Source organism: Apteryx rowi, unplaced genomic scaffold, assembly GCF_003343035.1.
Source record: "Apteryx rowi isolate R43461 unplaced genomic scaffold, aptRow1 scaffold_188, whole genome shotgun sequence".
Lineage (NCBI taxonomy): Eukaryota > Metazoa > Chordata > Aves > Apterygiformes > Apterygidae > Apteryx > Apteryx rowi.
Window position 1 is genome coordinate 1,212,880 of NW_020448174.1, and position 24,908 is coordinate 1,237,787.

A 24,908-nucleotide genomic window follows, 5' to 3' on the forward strand; every position below is an offset into this window, starting at 1 on the left:
ACCCTTTGTAGGTGATCACACTTGAAATATATGCACTTGTAATGAACAGACCTGCCTGTTTCCTGGATGAATGATGAAAAGCAAAAGAGTAAGCACAACAGACAGCACATGCATTAGATATAGAGAGCTTTTCCAAACACTACAGCAAGTTGGCCAGTCATTGGCCAAAGTGCCCAACTCAAGATATTGGAGACATGATCAGAGAAAATGAAAATGTGTCCTACCTCCAATCAAGTTTGTTGTATTTTCTCTGGCACAAGCTATATATAGCCTGAGCAGCATAACTCTGTGTAGTAAAAAAGCTAGAAAGTGCATCATCCTGGTTACCGCACTAGAGCACTCTGCTGTTCAGCTTACCATCAAGTATTACACAACTTTCTGTAAAACATTTTCTGGGTGCTATTTCCTGGCTTTGTGTGATACAATCTTAAAGGGGAAAATCCATGGGTTTCTCCAGGTTGCCCATACGTCAGTGCAGTTTTACAATGCTCGTGTCTCAGGATACAGCATTGACTTCTGCCTCTCTCTTGGCATAAAATGCAGTTTGCTACAGAGTAACACAAGCTTTAGGGACAGAAAAAACAGAGGTTGGCATTTTGCTTCTTGTTAATCACTTGATTTATTGTATTGCCAATGGGCTTTTTATTTGAACGGAGTGTGCCTACTGAGTGCGGCACATCCTGCTGACAAAAGTGTGAGTTAGAGCTCTAATATTTGTATACAATCTCAGTGGGATAGAAATGTGCATGGAAAGCGCAGCAAGGGGAAGCTGGAAGTGAGGACAAAGTAAAGGAACAAGTCCAATAAAAAAAGACAGATGAAAAATTGAAGGAAAAGGAGGAAAAACAAATTGAAAAACATTAGTTTAAAATCTGAATTGCTGAGGAAGCAAATTACATTTGTTGATATTGACCGAATGGAATTGAAGAAAACAGTCATCTGAACTGCTCTGGAGGCCCGTTTGGCCAAGAAGGGGAGGTGCCAGTAAACCAACACCAATTCCTGTATTGCAATATTTGCTGAGAATAACAAAACGTTTGGTGTAGAAGGTCACAAATGCCAAGGAAGTCAAGAATGAATAGAGAACTGGAGCCAAGGTTCAGTTTTAATAAAAGCCTAGCCTGGCTCCAATTTTAACATAATATCAAGAAAATATAGATGCCAAGATGTATTAAACGCATCAAAATGAGCTAAGTATTTTGGGCTTGGGAAAAGAAGGCTCTGTACCATATTCATGTACTGCTCACTGCAGAAAAAGCAGAACTTCCATTTGTGCAATAGCTGCTTATTTCCACCAGCTTCATAGTGCTGGCAGGAGAAGGTGTATTCCACACCATTTTAATCAATCTCTTCCACCATCATACATGTTCTTCAGAGAGTAATGCAAACTAGATGCAGTTTTTTGCAACATCTCATAATTAAATCACAGCTTTACGTTTACTTTGTAATGCCAAATGCAACACCAAAATGCTGAAATGTAACTGAATGGAAATATTACTAACTTAAGAGAAAGACTTCAGGCATGTGTACATGGGTGTACTGTTTTACTTTTCATGACAAATTTTGTGTTACTTTTTCTCCTGCTCACTTCTGTAAAGCCATCAAAGCTGAGAAAAAGAGAGAGGGAGGGTATGTCTCTTGAACAGCCAAACCAGAGCCAGTGAACTGCAGCACTGGTAAGGAAGGTAGATGCTGCTACAGGGAGCTGAACAGAAGTATCAATCCTAGGATTTATCCTGAATGAGCTAGAAGTACTACAAGCCCAGGCTGTTACACTCCACTGTTTCAGTTATCTGGGTTAGCTAACCTCATAAATGTACTACATATCTACAAAACAGAAGATTAAGTCAGTGTGGTTATGCCAAAACAAGCTGTAATGGTAGTTTTGGATGACAGCCCCCACTGAGAAACACTTGGATTCCATAAATTCTCAGGCTTATTTAATTAAAATAAGTTACACTTGTGCAAAACCTAAGGAAGGTGGTAAACTGCAAGAAAAAGTGCATTCAAACCTAGTCACTTTTAGCAAATCCAAGTCATATATGTTTCAGTATAAATAAGTCATATATGTTCCAGTAGTTTTTCCAAAATTTCTAAGTCCATGTGAAAATAAATGATCAATTTTGCACTGAATTTAGGGACTGGGGTGTGTTGTGTCCATTACAACCACTTTGATTGACAGAGCAGTGAAAAAACTCTTTCTCATTTACTGATAATAGTAGTGATTTCCTGATAATAGCAGTGATTTACTTGTAGGCAAATAGAGGTAGAGAAATATAGAGGTAGCAGGTTTTACTCTATAGCAATTAACATAAATGCCAAATGTCATAATATTAATCTGTAAAGTGGTAACACCTACTTGAAAGCTTTCCACAATAGGAAATGCAAGATTTCAGTCCAATTAATTAATTCAAAATATTACTGGCATGCATGCAAACTAAAATCCTGATCTTGCATTGGCATATCTAGCATAAATTTCAAAGAATGGGCAAAGAGATTTTTCATAACTGATTTCTTTCTTATCAGATAAAACTACTGCCACTTTCATGTTCTTATTTTCAATTTGGTTCCAAAAGTCTATTTTAAAAACTCAGGATCGGTGTCTGAATGCATTTGCCACATCCTGAAACCTGAAGACCGTGACATATTGACAGCTATGACATTAAAAGATTCATCAACAGGAGGAAATTCTTACACTGGACAGAGTCAGACGCCATCACTAGAAAGACAATTTTGATGACTCAAACTTATCCTTACAGCGAGCAAGCTGGCAGGCTCGTGGCTATGCACATTCATTACAGCTTACGGTTAATAAAAGTGGCTAAGCCGTGGCAAGGCTAGAGCATGCCTCTTTACAAAACGTTTTGGAGATTAGCTTTATCCACCTGGGACGCACGGAGGTAGCGCTGCTGTCTCTGAACGTTGCAGCACCACCAGTCACCTTCTCTTCGTCTCCTCCTTGTCACTGTGCACCCCGACCAAGGAGCTGGGCGCCACGAGCACTGCAGGAGGGGTGAGGACTGCCCCTCACTGCCTGCAGCCCAGTGGGCTGGCTGAGTACCCGTCTATGCTGCAAGAGTGCCCAACAAGAAAAAAAATATAAATCGCACTCAAGATGCAGAGCAACGGAGAGTCCTGCTGAAGGAAAAACTTTTCCCACTCACTGCATGAAATTTTCCTTTCCAAAGTCCCCTTGGCCTAGCTGACAGTGAGCATCAGTAACTGCAGATCTACACAGCCTTTTATTCATACTTGCATAGATATATTAAAGAAAGTGATGTATGACGAAAGGTGCTATAAAAACATGAAATATCACTATGGTATACTCTACTTAATTAGAGCACAGGATGTAAAGGTGGAGGCTTTATTGCGAATTTTCCCAACAAAACAATTAAGACTAATTGCAACGCAGTGGATTAAGTACTGCTTACTGGGCAATATTAATATAGGTTTGGCAAAGAAGCTTAAATAATTTTATCTAGGAATTACTACTGTAACATTTTATTCAAGTGTTTTAATGTATACATTATCATGTTAAAATTAAAGAATATATTTTCCTGGATACTCCATGGGTCTTAATCAGGGCTGACTGTGCTTCCCATTGCTTTGCTCATGAGCAACAAGATTTTGGAGACATCCAGTCAAGACTCTGGGGGTAGAAGCTTTGAAAATTAAAGAAGCTTCCTTTTGCTGATCTTCTCCTCCCTACATCTTCTTAGCTAAATTTTCCTTTGGTTATTTTGCATGCTTTTTGGAGCAAGCAGGCAAATAGAATACAGAAAAATCAGGCAGAACTGTACATTAAAAACCGCTGATGTAGTTTAAGAATAAGCTACAGGAAGAAAACCAAATGGGTGCATTTCCAGAATCTAAACCAGCAGAATTTCAGGGGTGAAAAATCCCATTTAACTACATTTTCATGTGTGAGCACAGATGCAAGAAAATATGTGATATAAAACCATCTTCCTTTAAATTTCTCAAATGACCATTTTAATATTTCTATTATTTTACAACTAGTAGTTTTAAATGTTATTAATTTCATGTTCCCAATCTTGCAGCAGTGTTCTAAATTACCCCTAAAGAAATCAAATAATAATGTATAATATTAAATGTAGTGCACAATATTCCTTTTTTCCAGTTTGAGAGTGGTCACATTTGGATGAGATATCTGGGATTTGGAGCCAAAGGTGGTTTAGCATTATTGGCTTCATACTATCAAATGGCTATCTACTGAAAGCCATTCGATAGTATTTAAAATGGGCCGCTTGGCTCTGGCAGAAAATGAACTTACCACATCTATCTTTGAAAGATCCAAAATGTACTGTTACATTATCTGATTTATATACAATCTGTTACCATCCATATTTTGTTATTAAAAAAAATCCTGAATTGCTAACAATGTAAAACAGAAACAATTGCAACAGGATTTAACTACAGCTAATTGTATCACTATTCATATCTTGCAAAGCCTAATCCTGTGAAAGGTTACTAATGTGCAAATTCCTATTTAAATATAATTAGACCTATTCATATGATTAGGCACTCCCTGTAGAATTGGAGCTGAAGTCTTGATCCTGCATATTCTTGAAGACAATGATGCTCCGCATGAATGCGGCAGGCTATCTCTAGGCTGCCAAGAAACTGCAGGATTGGAATCTAAATCTGGATAATTAATCCATCATTCTTTGTACTTGAGAGTTTGAGTTTAGTCCGTTACTACATACTGAAAAAACCCGCAGTTCAATATTTACATCGTGTTAATGCAGTAAGAATGACTTGTAAATGAAGAAAGAAATGGTTGAAACTATAATCTCAAGCCCATCCCTATGTTTAAGTAAAAAACAAATGGGGCCAAAACGTTTTCTACACAGTGACAGAAATAAATGACGAAAAAATGTACCTTGTTAACTTTGAGCCAGTTTTTGCTATTGCAATACACTTCCAGTAGGGAGAAAAACTTTTAAAGACAAATCTACGTGCAGATGCAAACAATTATTGTTTTAAGACTTAAGTGACAATGCAGATAATTCATTTTTGTCACAATATGAAAAAAGCAAATTCAAATCCCATTTCTCAGCCAATATCCCTGGCACAAATTGTTTAACATTATTTGTATAAAGGCTGATACAGAATGATGCTGAATGCATTCTGTTGATTTCAGGATTAAATTTAAATGCTGAAAAGGACTCCTTTCAAAGATAAAATTTCCCAGTATCAATCTATTTTTTTCTATTTTTGGCATTTTAAGAGTGCATATCTCTTCCAAAGCTCTTCCTATTACACAGTGGAAACGGACTTACTCTGTTAGGGATAAAGGCAAAAGGATGTGCAAACACATCAGGTAAAATTATAAGGACATTTCAACATACACTGGGTATAAAAAAATCATTATTCCACTATTGATGAGAAAGCAGTTAGAGCCATCTTGTATTTTAGGAAAATATTTCAAGAAAAGGAGCTGCATCAAAAAAGGAAAGTACCTTATATCACAAATATATAAAGGAAAAATGTTCCCTGTTTTTCCCAGTGCTATTACTCTAATTGATCTAAAATGTCATGAATCTTCTGATTTTTTGTAGTATTTTAGGTAAGATTGCAAAAAGCATTCCTTATGCAAATGGGCTAGGCAGTCGCATATGGCCCAAGAGAAATATGCCTTAATGATCGGCTGATAGTCAAGAGTGAGAAATGCAGACTGGAAAATGTGATAATAGGTAAGTAATGATGAAACAACTTCATACCTTTCTATGTAAAAAATTAAGTCTTAAAATGCTCAAGAATTCTTTAAGAACAAACGTAGAAAGAGTAGATAAAGGAAATAAATGTGCTTTTCTTTTTTTGTTTTGAGTCATTTTCAATGCAAATAAGTTCAGAGTATCAGAGCAGAAGGTGCTTGCTTCTTACGTGACACTGCTCCTTTAGAGGATAAATCCTTCTGATACTCAGAGAAGAGAGGCAAACTACAAGAGACAAGCTGCTGGATAAGTACAAACAATTCGCTAACAAATATACTCCTCCCCCTGATATTTTATTTATATTTGCTATGAAACATTAAATGAATTGTATTCCAGAATACAGAAGTCAGCAAAGATCTATCTCTTTGAGTAGTATCCTTCCCTTAGGAGTGTCTCTCCTAAGTCTATTATGCCAAAAAAAGTGCATTTCAATAATATTTTATGAGATACAACATGCTGTTTTCACTTATGAGCTGATACTTAAAACTAAGGTAGCTTACAGGATTCAGAGACTGAATAATAATTCAAACACTGTTGGACACTCACTCACAACTTATGGTTATTATCTTCCACTGTTTCTCACCTCTATTTTCAGTAAGATGGATTTTTACTCTTCTTCAGTGTTAACACTTTTCTCAGTAGACAGCACTCTAAGGCATGCTAGAAATGTAATCATACAGATCTTACATGGATAAAACTGCAATCCTGCATTTTGCGTACTCATTCCCTGCTATTAGTAGTGAAAGTCCCCATTGGCTATTAAAGATACAAATACATTATTAAACAACTCAAACAACTTCTCACTACAAGCCTGATGTAAATGGTCACAATTTTATTCATCACAACCAAAGGGTGTACTACCACAAATAGAAGACGCATTTTGTCATATTACATACTGTCGAAATAACATACTGTAACAGCCCCTCACACAATACAGTTGATTTTCATAAACATGGAGCACCCAGAGTACCAACAGAGTTCAGTAACAGTTGCTGGATACTCACAGCCTCTGAAATACAGGCTCCTGAGCCCTGGAATGCCACCCTACCCACCGTTACAGTAGATGAGACACTCCGTAAAAGACAGGTCCTATCTCTGTCATGGCAATAAAAGAAAGGAGAGTGACCCATTATGCAATATTTTATCTGCCATCATTCTGTGCTTTGCAAGTTCTATTTCCACCATATTTTCCCTGAGATTGCATCTGAAAAAGGAATGTATCTAATGTTTGAGCTTTTTTTTTTTTCCCCCTGCTCTGGAAATTTCTTGACTGAGGAGGATATAATGAAGGACATGTATTAATACTAGCTTTGCTAATTGTCTCCTTTTGCCCTTGTTGGTTGTAATTATTGCTATGATACAGCTTTTTCAGAGATGTACATGGTATAGGTGAATATAAGGCTGTATGGTATATCTTCTCTCAAATCTTGCCCTACAATCCTACATTAAAGCAGTTCAGCATGCAAGGAGAGTCTCTCACATCCAATACAATGCAGCAAATGTAGAAATAAGAAACAAAGAAAAAGTCAGGACAGAAGCTTAATAAAGATACTGATAAGAGATTCATTTCTTCTAAGAAATAGATCTTCCCATGTGCAGATCTTCCCATGCACACAGATGAAGAAAGAGGGTAAATGTAGTTTTGGGGGACTAAATTTAGCATGTTCTTTATGAAAGGACTAGACATGAAGGGCTAGAGTTAGCTCTGCTAACATGGACTGAGAGCCATTGCCAGACTGTTTTATAGAAAAATGCCCACGTAACAAATGATTATTTAAAGGAAGACATCAACAATATGTAGCACCAATCACTAAGTAAAACAAAACACAAGTAAAATCAGAAAAACATACAAAAAGAGTACTTCCAGCCTCTGCTTATTTATGTACCTATTCCTCAGAAGAAAACTCAATTTACTTCATGTATTTTCCCAGTAACCCTCCAGGCTTTTGGAATTCTTACTCAGAGCTGCCTCTTTCTCCAATAAACGTATTAAGAGTTTGGGGACTCGGGTATCATGTGTTGCCACCAGTTGCCTATTTTTTGGGTGCCCAAAGGACAACTAAGATTTTGAAGACTCCTCACAGCCATGAGCTCCCTCACAAAGGGGAAGTGATAAAGTCTCTCTCAGAGGTTCTCTGGTCAGAGAAGCCTCCTCTCTACCAGTGTTCAAGATTCAGGACAGAAATCTTACAAGTCTTGTGTCCTGCTAGACCAAGAAGGGGCCAGAGCCAAATATCTGACCAGTAGAATAGGACCAAAAGCTTCAAGACCACTCTAGAAATGTAGAAATCATATTTCTTAACATCATTTTATATTTTCTTACTTCTGAAGCAATAAAATATTAGTAGAGATGATAGCATTGTTCCAATTATTTATTTATTAATGGTATCTGTAGAGAAAATTTATATGCAAAAAGCAATAACTTTAATTTGTAGGAGACCTGTATGAGAAAGTTTTTTGTCGCAGGAGAATTAAGACAATTTTCTTTGTCATAAAGTGGAAATAAATAAATAATACCAATGTCTCAGAATACTATAACAATGTTGGTAAAAGACTGAATTTTATACTTAGATCTAGGTGGTATTAATTTTCTAGTACAATTCAGTAAATATTTACATCACTTTGAGCCAAATCCTTTAATCTATAGTTTATTGATACATATTACGTCAGTTATTTTCTAAACTTTAAATAAAATCTAATTGGGAGACACAGGGAAGTCAACTCTTTCTCACAAACATCATCTGTTTTGATGAGTCAACATTTCCCAACAGCAAAAGGCTTCATCAGAGTTACTGGTCAATTATAATTTGCAGAACAAATGAACTTTTATTACTTAGTGCAGTTAGCTCAATAGCATCAATACAGGTCTGAGAATGAGAAACTAAATCTAATATCTCATCCATCAACATAAATAACTAAATCTCAGCGTTAAGAGCAATCACTTGTAATCCCATTACGATGAAAACTCATACAGGTCTTTACTGAGTGAAGAATTTGGCCAGCAGAATCTATTTCTGGTGTTGACGTGTGCAAGGGAAAATCTCAGACTGTTCTCAGACCTCAGGTGGAATTTACAGGACTGGTATTCCGGGAAATGCAATTTTCCTCCTGTAATTTGAGGAAGTCAATGCTGGAGTCATGGAGAAACAGTAACAAGGCACTGCATGATGCCAATTTCACAATCACTTTTCAGAAAGATATTCTATCCATACTGTTACGAAGAACTCACTGCAGTCCCTCATAATTAAGGCATGAGACTGCAATACCAGTTTTTAATCAACAAACTACTTTTCAGCCTTATTTCCAACATTGTTAAAAATTGCTCTGTAGCCTAACATTTCCAAGAATCGGAGATTTTTGTTAAAGAAGATTTAAGTAGCTCTTATAAGCTGTTAATGAAACATGCAAGCAGGTTCTTGTGAATTCCAAAACTACACAGTTCCTTAAATTAACTTTTATGAAAACCCCAAAAACAGGTTTCTAACTGTTTTCAATGGGTGACTTCTTTGGCTATATTGAGCTAGTCATCAGATCCATGAGAAAGATTTGCCAGGTAGAAATTTCAAAGATGAATTTTCCTTGTATCAAAATAAAATAACTCTAAAAAGCTCATGGCAAACTGCCTGCTGTAGCTATTCAGAAATTCTTCGACTGTCTAGCTTCCTCTTTATTCCTTTTCACACACTTTGACTTTTCAGTTCATTTCCTAACTTCCCTGCAGAGGTCTTTGCCATTTCCCTTCTACTTTTATTTTTCCCCCTGCATTCTTTTCTTTTCTAATTTTGTGACAGTGTGATACCTCATGACCTCTCCCAGCATCTAGAAGGAAGATCAGTAACTGTAAATACAAATGTCTGACTGTATGGAAGATATTCACATGCCAGTGTTTTTGATGTTTAAACCACTTCTTAATATTTTCTTTAAGATGTGCTTAATTTGATCATGTCTATGTATATTTCGACACATATTACTCCCAAAAATTCTCAGTTGTTATTTTTTTGGTGCCAGACAACCTCTTATTAAACCTAAATTCAAATTAAGTTACTGAAAATGGAATCACTAAATGTTGTGGGCACTGTGAGCTACACAACAGATATTACAAACACTCTGAAGCACCTGGCAGACATCACAGAGCTGGTGGAGCACTCAGCAAACATAATCATTGTGAAGCTCTCTGCGGATATTAAAAGCAGTGTCAAGTTACTGGCAGTCATTATAAACCTTGTCAAGTGTTCTGTGGACATTATAAATAGCAGTTAGAGCTAGATGGATATTATAAATTCTGTATCGGAGGTGTTGGAAGGCATGCTATTACGAATTAAAGTACGACATTCTGAGAATGTGCAGTTTCATTTCCTCTGTAAAATTTGCAGGCTCATATTCACTGGCAACCTAGAAATATCAATTAACAGTCCTTAAATGATACTTATGACCTCTCCAGCATTTTAAGGAGGAGGATTTTTCCCATCTGTCCTGCTGAGAAATGGATGTCTATGAAGGTGCTTGTGCTGGGTCTCTATAAAATGGTAACTTGATAATTGAGAGGTATTGCAGATTTTCAAATGTTTACTCATGCCGGCTACCGAAAATTCCTCTCCCTTCCCCTCACAAGAGCTCATTCCTTATTTCTCTCCAGGAAGATATCTGTGTTTCCTTAGAAATTCAGCCACAGGATCCCCCACCTCATTTCTTTCCTGAAATCCTGTGGATGGAATTCACACCCTTTTAAACCTTGTCCAACTTGTGAACATCTGAATTTGCTGTTTCTGTTAAAACTGAATTCTTGTTAYGACTCGAGTCAAGCCTGATCTCCTTTCTGCTATAAATGTATTAGCAACACGTATCTTTGCTCTTGTGGTTACTAGGATAAAAGTGTGACTTTCCTTTTATTTCTATAAGACGTTAGCATAGCTACCATGCCAGTAACTTTCTGCCATTCAAGAAAACGCAAAGATTCAAAGATTCTGTGATTATTGAAGTGTGTGTGAAATTGTATTTCTGATTATGGAACGCATCAGCACAATATCTTAGCCCAGCATCTTTTCTCTGCAGGATGTGATGACTTCGAATCCTCTGTTTTAGTCTCTTCTTTGCTATACAGTGTTCAGTTTAAGATGTATTTTATTTACTCATACATGTTTTCTTATTTTCTTCCTCACGCCACATACATCATGCTTGCTATAGTGGAAAAGCTTTCGCAAAAAGTGATTTCATTTATAGATTTTCAAATAAAGCAATTGCCTAACTGAAGCTCACTATAAAAATTCTATTCATCCCCAGGACACTGTGGTACATTGTATAGTATAGGTTTATAAAAATGAGAAATAAAAGAACGCAATTAGACATTTATGTCACACTCTCAGACATATAACTTAAAAGGAAATTTCTCTATATCCCTCTAGGAATCCACGGTTTCGTGCAGTATGCAACATAGAGCTACCACCATGGATTAATGTTTCAGATCATAATTACATGTTATCTGGTATACAGACAGGACAGTGGTGTTCTGATAGATATATTCTGTTTTAAATGAAACAAGATAGCTGTATTTTTTCTTCTTTCAATCTTAGTTGTATTTTCTGTGCAGTATACCTAGATTTCTTGTGCCTATAAGAAACCAGAGCTATTAACACATTTTGTTTGGCATCATTTCTCTTTTAATTCTCTTCTCTGGAAATCCACTTCCACTTGTAATGTTAAATGAGAGTATAGCTCACCACAAATCAGCTGGTCTTCCTTCAGGTTACGAAATGAGAGTCCTTGTAAAGCACTGGGGTAAGCACAAACTGTTTCCTCTGCTATTCGAACTGAAGCAGTTCTGGCCCATTGTAAGACCCATTTCAGATTACAATCACAAATGAGTGAATCAGTATTGAAATGTCTAGAAAGGCAAACAAAGTTCACAATTGGTACACAGGCACTTTCTATAAACACACTTTCTTACGTTAGATTCAAATTATTTAACTCTAAAGACAACTAATTATAGACAGACATATAACTAATTCTAAGATATCCTGAGATAATTAAGTAATACATGTTCTACCACTGTTGATGATTTCTAAGACACTATGCTAAAATTCTGTTTTCAGTTACAGAACAGCATCACTCACTATTAAATTTGAGTAAATGCTACTGCAGAAAGTCATACCATAACACCTTTTTACTTATTAAAAACTCCTTTATGTTTCTAAAACCACAGAAATATCAAGAATACACTTTTAAATCTCAGATATGTACATTTAATATAAATAAGTGGGAACTGTTACTATAATTGAAGGCCAAGCCTTTTCCCCCTCTGCCCCATGACAGATGCCTACATGGACATCAAAGACTCTTTGGGTGCTGTCTCAGGTGAACATGCTAATGGTGAATCTAACAGTTCACGAAATCCTAATATCTTAGGTGTGTTAGGCAATAAATAACTGCTTTATAATTCTAAGATGTACACATTTGCTTGCAGAGTCCCTTCATGGCTGGCTAAGATGCCTGCAAAAACTGACCCAGATGAGGGTCACCAAAAGATGAAAATTTAAAATGAAATGAAATGAAATGAAATGAAATGAAATGAAATGAAAAAATTTAAAGAATAAAAGACACCGATTAAAAAATATAGTATCTTTTAAATTAGTAAGACATTGACAGAAGCAATCCTATTCAAATTCATATCAAGCTCTGCTACGTTTATTCTAACGTTGTTCTTAAATATTTCAGATTTCAGAACCTAAGGCATACTTACAGTGCTTTCAGAGCTAGCAACTCAGAAAAAAGTCCATTCATGAGACTTGAAAAAATATTTCCTGATAAATTTCTAGAAAAAATAATGTAATCAGTTATAACAAATAAAACAAAGTTGCTATAGAGTATAACTTTCTGAATACTACTTAAACAATTATGCTTTTAACAACAATAAGAACACTTGAATCCATACATTACTTTTTCACAAATGACAACAACATTCAAATCAAATCATACACTTCTACTAATTTTATTTTCACAGCAGGTATACATACAATTTAGTCAGTCTAATAAATGGGAATATCTGTACATATTTAACAGTGGTAATATTCTAGAATTTAAAAGAAAATATTCATATGGTGACTAGACAGTGAGACCTTTGTTGTGTTTTTATAGCATCTGTAGAATGTCACTTCAAGATAAAGAAACAAAAGCCATGTCTTAATTTAATGATGCTGAGAAGAATTTAAGCAATTCCTTCAAATAACAAGTTTTCAAAGTAACTACACAAATCAATTTTATTACAAAGGACTTTACATAAACTTATTTTTCTGATCCTTAAATTCTTAAGAACATTCCCATTCTAAGTAGTGTTTACTATCTTTGGTCTTGATCACCAAATGGTTTAAACTGTATACTTGCAATTTAATTTTGCCTAGTTTAACAGTATTGCTGTACCAGGATCTTGACAGTATAAACAATAAATGCTTAATGTCAAGTAATACTGTCTTTTGCTATACCAGTAAACTAAAAATCAGTGTAGTATCCAAGGATTAACATTTCATATCATATGAAATACCTATTTTTGAAATATTGATACATGTTGCTTTCCATCTCTGCAAATCAGCCAATGCCTGAAGCCTAAATGTCTGAATTCAAGACGACTACAAAATTTCAGCTCTCAGATTCCCCAGCATAGATTTGCTGTTATAAGAAAATAATTTATACTGCCAAAGAAAAAGGATTTTTTTTTTACATTAAAAAGGATGTTTTTATAATTATTGATTTCACTTTTCTGATGTCTATAAAGTAAAGAACGTCTACTAAGCCGAAAGTGAGAATTCAGACCAGGATCAATGTTCCACCAGTGATGAATCTAACAAGCAGGAGCAGATCTGGACCAGCTTCATAAAATAAGAAAAAAACTCAAGAACCATGGGTTCTACAGAAATCTGTACAGATGCACATGGATTAATGAATTCATACAAGAAAGGTGAGAAAATATTGCAAAGTTACAAATTATTTTAAGAAAGTTATGGAATATTCTTGAAACAATAATTAATCTTACTGTTGTATTCTAGGTAATTCTCGGAATACAATTAATTTTTCACCACTGAAATGTTAAAAGAAAAAAAAAGAACTTTGAACACTTCAGATTTTTATGGTAGTTTAAAGGAGAACTCAGCTAATACAGAAAAATAGGCTGGCTCAACAATGTATTGACACTGTACTGCATCAACTCATTGTATTGAGCGACAATGAGATGTCTTGATACAATTGAGGTCACTTGAGATTTTGTGTAACCGTGCTCCTTTAATATAGTTGTGGTGCAAAGCTCTTGGAAATGGAAGGGCTTTCAAGTATTTCTTGAAGTATGGTAATTCTGCATTACGAAATTGTTCATAGCCTAAAGGTGGAAAGGAATGTTTGCCTGTGGCAACCTTTTTCTATACTTTTACTATTTTGGATTTATCAACAGGAACTAAAAATATTGGGCCTATCACAAAGACCCAGTTACATATTTACTTAGAATTAAATGGATCTACTCATATGCTTATTGGACGTAAGCCCTGACTAGGCATGTGCTGAAGCAGCTCAGTGAACTGGGACCTTTAATCAGAAACTGATAATCCTGACATTTACATTAAAGTAAATCAGAAGTGGCTCCACTAATATGAAAGCAGTTACGGCAGTATAAGGTTACTGACAGAGGAGAATCAGGCTGAACTGAAGGAAGGGGAAAGTAATCCACCGAGCCTTACATGGACGGCAGCCAAGGTGCAGAAAAACAGGGCGGTTTCTTTTCTCCTTGCCCAACTGCAGTATGACAACACTGCAATTTGATGCAAATCCCAACTTTTCCCTTAAATAACTATCTGGATCACCTTATAGCAAAATACACAGAACACCAAGCTTGAAATTTGGTCATTCTGTTCGGACCAAAGGAAGGCTTTATGCCTGGTCAAAATACTAGGAAACAAGGAAACCTCCAAGTCATCCCCACGGCTGATGCAGCAGGGTGCAGCAGGGTGCAGCTGCTATGCTCCTGCCAGCAGTGCCCACACTATAACTACTAAATCTATGTACTGTGTTAACCTAAAAATTTCTGGTTTATGTTCCATTTACAGATTTTTGGTTCCTTTCTATCTTGACAGAGAAACACATAACTCTCATCTTCAGAGGTTTTATCAGTGTTAGAAGAATTGTGCTCCCAAGAGCTCAAGACAGCACAAAGCCAGCGAGCCAATTTTTCATATTCTTTCACGTTCTTCTGCCTAAGACCTCTTTTGAAGTTTCCATAATAACTACTGTTATTAGCAAACTAAGACCATGTTCATTGTGCTATATAACTCTGAAAAAAAACCTTCCTATCTCCAAGAAACACAAATTACAATGTAAAAGACTGGATACACACATGAAATGGAGACCCAGAGGATGATACAAAACTGTACCATCTCTTTTCTTCTTTCCTTTTCCTCTAGCCCACTTTGCTAAAGGAATGGGTTGTCCCACTTCTTTTACAGAGTCAGTGACTGTCAGGGCAGGTTTATCTTTCTAAACTGACACATGACAGCAAATATTTTATGTCTTCACAGTGCAATCAAGTTACACCCCTCTGTATATATGAATATGCATTAACATTAGCATTAAGTAAAACTGTAACAAAGTAAAGATTTATATGTATCATTATATTTGTAAGTTTGACAAGAAAACAGAAATGAGAAATTTCTGTTATCTCCTACAATGGGAATACCTTCTTCTCTAACAAAGCCTTCAAATATGTTTCTAAACCATCCGAGTAACATACGCATTTCTGAGCCTGATATCTGCAGCCAGCTGCAAATGTCTCATTCTGTTGTTCACATGCCATTCACATACTGTGTTGTAACACCTCCAAACCCCCAGTGTTGTCAAATTCCACCATTTCAGGTGTCTTGAAAAGCCAGTCTAGCTTGATTTAAAAGGACATTTGTTCTAAAAACATGTCACCTAATTTGCAAACATTTCAAATCTAACAAATTAATGCACTCCAAGGTTGATAGCACTTACTATGCCATTAACTAACTCCATTAACAGAAATATGTGCTCTCTGTTATATTATAGGTAAACCATTTTAATCATGTTCAAGGTCTTAGACTTATTTTTCATATAGCAGATACTCTTGTGCTTTTATAGAAATTACTAGAACACTTTTGCCAAAAGCTTTAATATAAATGACAGATACCATGAAATAGTCAAAGGGAGTTATGTGTCATGAAGGACAGCTTTGAGGCAGAGTACAGGTGAAAGCAGGAGCATATGAAACACGCTCCACTCTTATGAGCAGCATTAAAAAGCAAAAGCTGAATGCAATGGTGACAGATTCATCTCCTGTGGGAAAAGCCGGGGACAGGAAGGGCAAAAAACGATAAGAGAAATACGGAGAGGGTGGGTTCTACCTCATATTTTCTTGAGGTTGCTAAAGTGGGGTCAGTTTGACTCACTCTGTTACTTGCTTTGTACTTTACCTCTGGCACTGTACAAAGTGATTCGTTGTTCAATGACAGCAACAAAGTCACAAGAGAATTTACGGTATAATATTATCATAAAGCTAACTGCTGTTGATGATTCAGAGGCAGGGTGAAGTATAAATCAGATGTACTTTAATCAAACAATTGGAAGTAAGGAGGAAGGCTTGTTTCAAATTTTCAAAAGGAAGATTCAGCAGTAACTGCTTGTTGAAACAGGTTTAAGGCTGCAATACCTCAGAATCTGAAAGGCTAAAAATTTGGCAGACTAATCAAAATGAACTCAGCTATATCAGTACAGAGGTACTGCCCCACTATTCCACAGCTCCTGATATTTAGATTAAATATAAACAGAAATATAAACCCTGGCCGCAATTTGAGTAAAAAACTTGTTTTCTACGTGCATCATCAAGAGGTTTAGAATTTTTTGTGGAGTCCGTATGCGTGCATGTTTTGAAATCGATGCTAAGGGATATTATTAATAATTATTATTTTTGAATTCAAGAAACCTGTAGATTTTCCCATTCTAAAATAGACTAGTCAAAAGCACCCAGCCCTTACTTAACCTCTTTGAAGAGCCTTTGCAGTATCCCTGAAAGCTCAGACACTTCTTGTCCTTCATTTTCATGAAGCATTTAGACATTCCCTCATCCTACTGAGTAAGATACAAGCATTACATCATTTGATTAAAAATCAGAGCTCATCTTGTACCAAACTTCTTAAAAACTGAATCAGACTTACATTTTATAAGGCCAAGATCAAATACTGCGTTATTTTGTTTTATCTGATATTTGTGCTCATAAACAGGGTAAGAAAACCTCATCTCTGTACTTCACAGAAGGTGCGTAAAGATTTATGTCCTGTACTCTTTCCAGTGGACTCACGGCTCTCCCTACTGGTTTTGATAACAGCCTGCAAAGATCCTTCTGTACTTCGTCTTACCAAGGTAACGCAGGAGAGCTCTACATAGTTACCAAAATGAACAACTGCATAAATCAAAGTACATATATTCTCCACACTACTGCTTCAGTAATCTAAACTTTACTTGAGGGCTTTGAAACCCATTACTAGCTAAAGAACTTGTCATCTTTTCCTTACTACAGTTATCTATACTGACATTACACTAAATAAAGGCTGCCCCATAACCCTTTCAGAAAATTGCTCTCTCATACTCCTGAAATTACTAGTATACACAATTCAGAAGTATCAATTGCAATGGAAATGTGACTTACTGTATTTTAAACATGTTTTTAAAGGTTTGATTGTAGGAAATTTTGTGTATGAACTTCCAAGGGGAAAGATAGCTAGAAAGTGTTAGAAAAGTCCCAGGTGGCATTAGCCTGCAGTCCCTGAACAACCACTAGTTTTACACAACAGGCAAAATTGAGATCCCTACCCAAATAATTACTAGCAGCAAATGTGTCATTATATGAGATTTCTGAGATACAGATTGAGAAGCAAATAATAATATGAATGGTAGGGAACAGTTATTCTTGAATGGGATTGTAGTTGTATTTCTTCACAAAATAACCACTGACCCAGCAAGTGGTAGCGTTACCTTTGACTTTGGTTTGGCAAGGAGAAAACCCCTTATAAAAGACAGTCATCGCTTTTGATACAGCAATCGTGAACCAAGTAATTTTAGATGAAAAGGAAATTTAGACTTATCTATGATTGGCCCTTCCGATTTCCAAAGGACAAACTTTGGGAACAAAAAGATAGAGTAATTAGCCAGGAACTAATTATGTCCATGAACTTGAATGCAGGATCCTCCTAATTTCATTAAGTCAATAGTGGAAAGGCAATTTAAAAACCAAACCAGAAAAATTAAGGGAGAGACTAAATGAATCTATAATCACATTTTAGGATTAAAATATCTTTTTAAGATTTAAGAAAGATCAATGGAGCACAGAGTCTATAACAAACTGGAAAAGGTTAGCAAAAAGCCCTATCTCAGAAGCCAGAGAGCATAGAGAGACAATGAGGATTACCAAAAATCAAGTTAAACTTTGGAAAGTATAATAAAACAAAGTGCAAAAGACATTTTAACAATACAAATATACCATAAACAAGAAGTGAGGACAATGTAGCTACTAAATATATCCCACGATTAGTATTTTTGTCTGTTCAATACAGATGATAATTTGATTATAGGTATTTGCGGTAAAAGCACACACTAATGAAAATAAACTTTCACAAGACTGATAGAAACCAAACTAAAACTGCTCAGCTAAGACTGAATAAGGGCCCTGAAGACAGTGAAAGAACTGTCACAGGAAATGGTGAATCTAGTAGTATTGACTAAACCCAGAACTCCTGCAGTAATAGTGATCTGCAGAACTACTTGAGATCCCGAAAATACCTGGTTAACTAGAGGCCTGCTAGGCTAATCCCAACCACATGAAAATACTAGTATGAATGTTGATGATGTTTTCCTGCTTATGTAGCATCATGTTAGATGTATACTAAAATCAAAAAATAATTTTCCTTGTCTAGAAAATTAGTGATCTTTTCATATAGTTACATGATACATCTTCAATAGCAGTGTATTGATTTTTTTTCCCATTTACAATTTCCCAACATTTTTTCTATTTTTCTTTCTCTCCACACTCACTCAGTAACTGCCTCAAATACAAGTGAGGTCAGCCTAACAGGTCTACAATTACCAGAATCATCATTTTTTCCACTGACACATGGACATAACAACATCCATAACAGTGTGAAGAACCTGGGGCTAAGCGCATTTATTTTAAGACACTGTAATGTACTGGACAGCCTAGAAGGGAGGCGGGCTGAGATGTTACTGGTGTTCTGCAGAAACTGATTGTATTTAATGTTCTCACTAATGATTCTGGCACAGAAATGAAAGCATGTGAAAATGAAATCTCGTAATGACAAAACAAACAAATGGTGAATATTATGAAAACTATCATACAAGAAGAACTGAATGTTCTTGAAGATCAGAGTTCTAGTAATTTCATTAAATAATATTCTTCAAAGTGAAAGGTGTAACAAGAATGTCACTTGAGAATTATACTTAAGGCAGGTCTAATTACAATTTCTACTATAAACTGGGGCCTCGGAAGAAAAACAATATAGAAAGTCCAGGGTCTATAGCCAATTACACGTGGAAGTTAGCCCAAACTTGAATAAAAGGTAAATATTTACCTAGGCTGTACAAGAACAGAGATTTCCACTCGAGGCAGGCAAATGCAGTATTAATGATAATGTACAAGGACCTGGTGAGAGTCTCTCTGGATACACATGTTCGGAGAAGATTAACTAACCTTGGGATAGGTACAGAATTAGATTACTAGAATAAGCAGGGATATGTCTAATCTGGTTTGGAAAAGGGAACTGTAAGGCTGTGGTTTGCTGAGCCCGGTGACTGCGGAGGTTTTGGCACATGGATTGTGCCCTTTTCCTACCACTTCCTACCTTCCGTCAACCAAGGATGTGGAAGGAGACTGCCACACTGCTGCCCGGCCTTCTTAAATGCCAGAGGAAAGGGGTATGACAACCAGCCAAACATTGTCACAGGACAGATGTCATATGCTCACTGTGAATGAATTTATGTTCTTTATTATCACAAGACTGCAGTTCTGTATTTAACTTTTAATTAATGTTTAAGATGGAGTTTGGAAGGCTTATGAGCAAGATTTTATGATGTGCTTCCCTGAGAGTGAATGGATTTGCACTCAATTTCTCCCAAGGTCTCTCCCAGCATCCAGAAGCATGTACCATTTAAAATGCTGACTTCACCACCTCAAGCTCAACATACCGTCTATGGAAATCTGGCTATCTGGTCATAATTACGTTCACTGTGCATAAAAAAAAGGAAACCGAGCAACCTTCAAAAGGTGAGTTGGGCTTCTGCAGTTTGGCAGCCTGAGATGAGWAAAAAAAAGAGTATTCTGTCATTGTTCATCGACTTTCTATCAAGGCTTTTCCCACCATCTGCTCTCATTTGTGCAACTCAGAGAAGATCTGGCATAGTAACTATCATTAATGAGATAAGTAAGTGTGTCAGATTTCAGCATTTTACCTGGTGTCATCTTGACCACCATGTACCACCATCACAGATCTTTCTAGAAACATTTCCCTGGTTTTCCAAGGAAATGCTCATAGGGAGGGATGGGAGAAGGATGAGAATGAAGCATGAGATTCATCACATATTATGAGGTAGTATAGGAACTGATTTCCTGTTCAGGAATGAAGGCAGATGTGGATAAAAACAGAAAGCCTTCCTGGGTCTGACCAAATGTCCATTTAAGCCATTTAAGTCATTAGATGCATTGACAAGTGTATAACAAAATGTTGTTTCCTCCCTTTATTCTCTCAGTCTCCAACTGTTGGAGGCCCAGAAATTCCTGAACCAGACATGACTTCTATGAATTTAGCAACCTTCAAGGGATTTTTCTTTTATAAACTTGTCCATTACCCCCCTGAACTCATGCAAAATCTTGTTAACAGCATTCTGTAGCAAGGATTTCCACAGCTTTATTTTGTCTTTTGTTAAAAAATACTTCCTTTTATGTTTTGAATCTGCCATACAGGAGCTCCTATCAATACTCTCTAGTTTCTGTATCATGAGACACAACAAAAAACTGATTGCTGTTCATCTCTCTCTGTTATTCATAATTTTACCACTTTCTGTCATACTTCTTCCCTTTCCATGAATTGTCCCTTTTCCAGACAGTAAAGTTCTAGCCAGCTTACTCATTCCTAGTATTTCCATATGCTGTACCACAACTTTGACCGTTCTTTTTTGTCCTTTTCTGAACCTTTTCTAGTTCTGATAACCTTTTTGAGATGAGCAGACTAGACTACTGTCAATATTCAAAACGCAGATTCCTGGCTTTCTTCAGTAGTATAACAGATGTTGTCTGCTTTGTTCTCTCTTCCTTTAACAACACTCCCTATCCTTTTTAAAATGATACTGAACACTGAGCAGGGGTTTTCATAGAATTATCCACTTTAGTCTCAAAGCATCTTTCCTGTGTTTTAGTGGTTAGATCAGAACAGATTGTTTTTTTCTCCCTTGCATCCCTTAATATTTACCTACATGAAATTTCATCTGCCACATTTCTGTACAGTCATGGAGTCTTCCACATTACTTCTGCCCTTCTTCATAATCAGCCCTTGTCTCTAACACCCTGATTAACTCAGTAACATTAGCAAACTTTGTCACCACACATTTTATCCCTTTTCCCAGGTCATCTGATTCTCTCTAAAATTGAACAGCCCCATTATACTATCATAGTCTTATCTTCTCTGAGTTCTCCTTTTATAATAGCCTGACAATCTATTGATCTGACAGACTCTCTGGCATGCCTACGGATATGTAAGTTGATTGTGTTGCTCCCTACATCACATTCCAGTGCAGCTGCATGTGGGAAACTAAGGAATCACAAAATACCACGAGAAAGAATGTGTACAATACAGCACCTTAAATAGACAGTCTAAAACTGTTATTTCTGAAGCAACTGGAACTACCCTGATATTCTAAATCTGAATTGACTTGATACTTAAAGAGACACTAAGAAAAAATATATAAAGTATTTCTGTGATAAATTTTAGTAAACAAATTTATAAATTCTAATTCATCTGTACTGGATAGCAAGAGCAATTCATCTATGTTTTAACCAGTATGAGACTCAACTTTATGAATCATCATTTGTGTGCTTGACCTTCAGTTGTTTCCAGCATGGGCAAACAGAAGCATCTTGTTCAACGTGAAACATCTTTTCAATGTGAAAATGAAATATGTTCAATTTATTTCTTTGCAGTTCTGATAGATATTACAATTACAAATAGAAACATTTGTAAGATGTCAGTTGATCATAATCAAAGGCTCAGAAGGATATTTTTTTAAATGAAATTATTTTTTTAAATGAAAGTTTGTTACCAACTGTCCTCAGATAAGCCATGTGATAGTTTGTATTTTTCTTTTACAAAACAAGAGTGGTGTTGTACTCACAATTTGTGAAGACTGTTAAGTCCAACAAACATTTCTGGTGTTAGGCAACCAATCCTATTATTCGAAAGATCCCTGAAACAACAAAAAAACCAATAAAACATTAATTCAGTCTTATTCGTATACATGGCCAAATAATCATATACAGTCTCTCTGATTTTAGCTGTTAAGGAGTTAGTTAGAGACAAATGAAAAATAAAACCTTTTTTGGTAGCATAACATATCTGAATTAAATAGATTTCACAACTTTGTATTAACACTATTGAGCAATATTCTGCAATTAAACATACCACGCTGAATTTCATACTAATTGCATTAAAATGTGATTACATATGTGTAGAGGTGTAAAATAAAGTAGAAACAGTGTTCAATATAAGGAATTGTCTTTATCGAGTTACCAGCAGATGTTTATTTAATCATGAAAAATAATACATATTTTGTAATTTGTTGCATGCAATATCCAGCGAAGATTGATTTTCACTGTGTACTACTGCCTCATCGCATAGACAGCATTCTTTCCTGCTGAAGAAATCACAGAAACGAGGGGACAATTAATTTTTTAGTCAGCAGGAAAGGTCAGTCTTGAGAAACACTTGGCAAGCTTTTCCAAGAGCAATGCTGTGGCTATGTCAGACCACAAAGAGTATGAGGCATTAAGTTCCGTAACTCTTGTCTGCAGAAAGGTGAATGGATGTTTACAGTGCAGTAATTCATATATACAACATTCTGTTTAGGGGTCTTTTAGAAAGGAGACAGAGATAGGTATGAAGAATTACTTTGTGGTACTTCCAGTTTTACTGTCCCGTGGGGTATTCTCAACTAATGTTTAACTTTCAAATGTTTGGTTTTCAACTTTGACTCCAGTTTGCTTTCTTATCAAGCACGGTTTTTATATGATTACAATAATGTAAGGATTTTAAGTGATTATATAACCATAAAAAATGTTAAATTTTTGAATATATTTTTGTTTTAGTTAGTAAATACTTAGTAAATGTTTTAGTAAATATGATGTTATACTGTTCAGATTCCCTATTTTTTCTATTTCATGACAGCACTAAAGTAATCAAAATAATGGTTGTATTTTGAGAAATCCAGTTATTGCTTTTATGGAGACATACCAAATTAACTAGAAAATGAAGGCAGAATCTTTAGAATTCACTACAAAGGCTTCTTCTATCAGACAAAGGATATGTTGTTGTACAATTAAACAATGAAATATAGCATTAGAATAGAAGTATTTCTTAAACGCTTGTCAGGAATACCAAGTAGACAATGGCAGAAAAAAAGAGGCTGGATAACATTATAGTGTAATAATTGCTTATTAACAATTAATCTTTATGTTTTTCTAATGAAAACAACATTGTTCTATAAAAACTAAAAATGTAAGTTTAAGACAAACATAATTCCCCCCCCCTCCCCCCAAGAAGAAGAGGTAAATTGTAACTGGAATCCAGGATTCTTCATTGGGCAATGCTTCATTTCCACATAAGTAAAATCTGAACATACATATTAGAAAACGCATCACTGGGTGGAGCGTAATTTGGGCAGCAAAAGTAAACTTCATCTAAACCAATCAAAACCAGGGCACAGTTCTCAAAATGTGACACACAATAAAACTGTATTTTTAACAAAGCAAAAGTCTACATGTCCTTTTATTAAAGTTTATTTTAATTAGTGTTATTTTCATACTAAGATATATGGAAGTGTCTGAAATCTCTGTATTGTAAAATATGTTTCCTATAGAAACATTAGTAAAAGAAAAGACAGCTTGCTGCACCTTCCTCCCAACTAATACATGTTGTATTAAATATAATTCAATTCATAATGTACAAAGCTGGCGTTCCTTATCGGGAGTAAAATGTTTACCTTCCTATTTTTGTCTTGTAAAATTGATGTTAGGGAAAACAAAACACTCCTCTGTTGAATAAAGTAGTGCCATAATGTCAATGCTTCATAAATTTTCATTTTTCATCAGTTTTGTGTGTACATTTTTTAGTAAACCCTTGAAATAATTCAGTTTGCCATTCCAATACAAATTATCACAATCGGTTCACCAAATCATTCACATTTTGATGCTGACAGCCTGCAGTTTATCCACCTGACTCACCGTATTCATATCTCCTGCAGTTGCCCATACTACATTAGCTTTGATTTTTCACAGTATCAATTCATATGCGATGTGTGAAAAAAAGGAAGTGAATGTAAAGTATGTTCTTAAAGTAACTACTGTACTCAGTATTCAGCATGAGTTTACACCGCATGTTGGTTCTGTTCAGCTGTCTGCTACCCAAGAATGGTGAGGGAGTGCAGAGATTTTCTTGTTTACTATGAAACTATAACACTTTGTACCAAACATGTGACAATCTAATAATTAATCTATGCATTAGATTGCTCCCAGTGTTAGGTGTTCATATTAGCAGTAAGGTTTTTTGAAACCTAGCATAATAAATCTCAGTATTGCCATTCCTAGTTTGCTAGTCTTTTCTTCTCACTTTTTGCCAATGTATTATGACTTTATCTCCTCTGACTTCTCTCTTGTGGCTGACCCATGGCTTCACCTGTGCAGTTTTCAGACGTGCAGCCATGACTTTTCCAGGTTTCCCGTTCTTCCCACCAGAGGTCAGGGTTGTGTTATTAGAGCATGTGGCCAGAGCAGTAATTAGCACTCCTGATCAGTGCATTGTATTATTATCTCTCTATAGAGAGTGAGCAAGAAAGTTTCAATCTTACCTT

The 24,908-nt window shown here is 35.8% G+C and overlaps 1 protein-coding gene across 2 annotated transcripts in view; it reads right to left on the reverse strand.

Annotated features, from left to right (window-relative positions):
- Positions 1-24,908, reverse strand: part of LOC112964182 (adhesion G protein-coupled receptor A3-like) — a 284,114-nt gene that overhangs the window by 157,327 nt on the left and 101,879 nt on the right. Inside the window, exons 4-6 of one of the 2 annotated variants that reach the window (XM_026061933.1) lie at positions 22,179-22,250; positions 12,472-12,543; positions 11,453-11,616 (exon numbers count right to left, since the gene is read on the reverse strand). In XM_026061933.1, coding sequence (XP_025917718.1) covers positions 11,453-11,616; positions 12,472-12,543; positions 22,179-22,250 — 308 coding nt within the window. Of the gene's footprint in view, positions 1-11,452; positions 11,617-12,471; positions 12,544-22,178; positions 22,251-24,908 lie in introns of those variants that run through there. The other variant, XM_026061934.1, reaches the window with a different exon arrangement.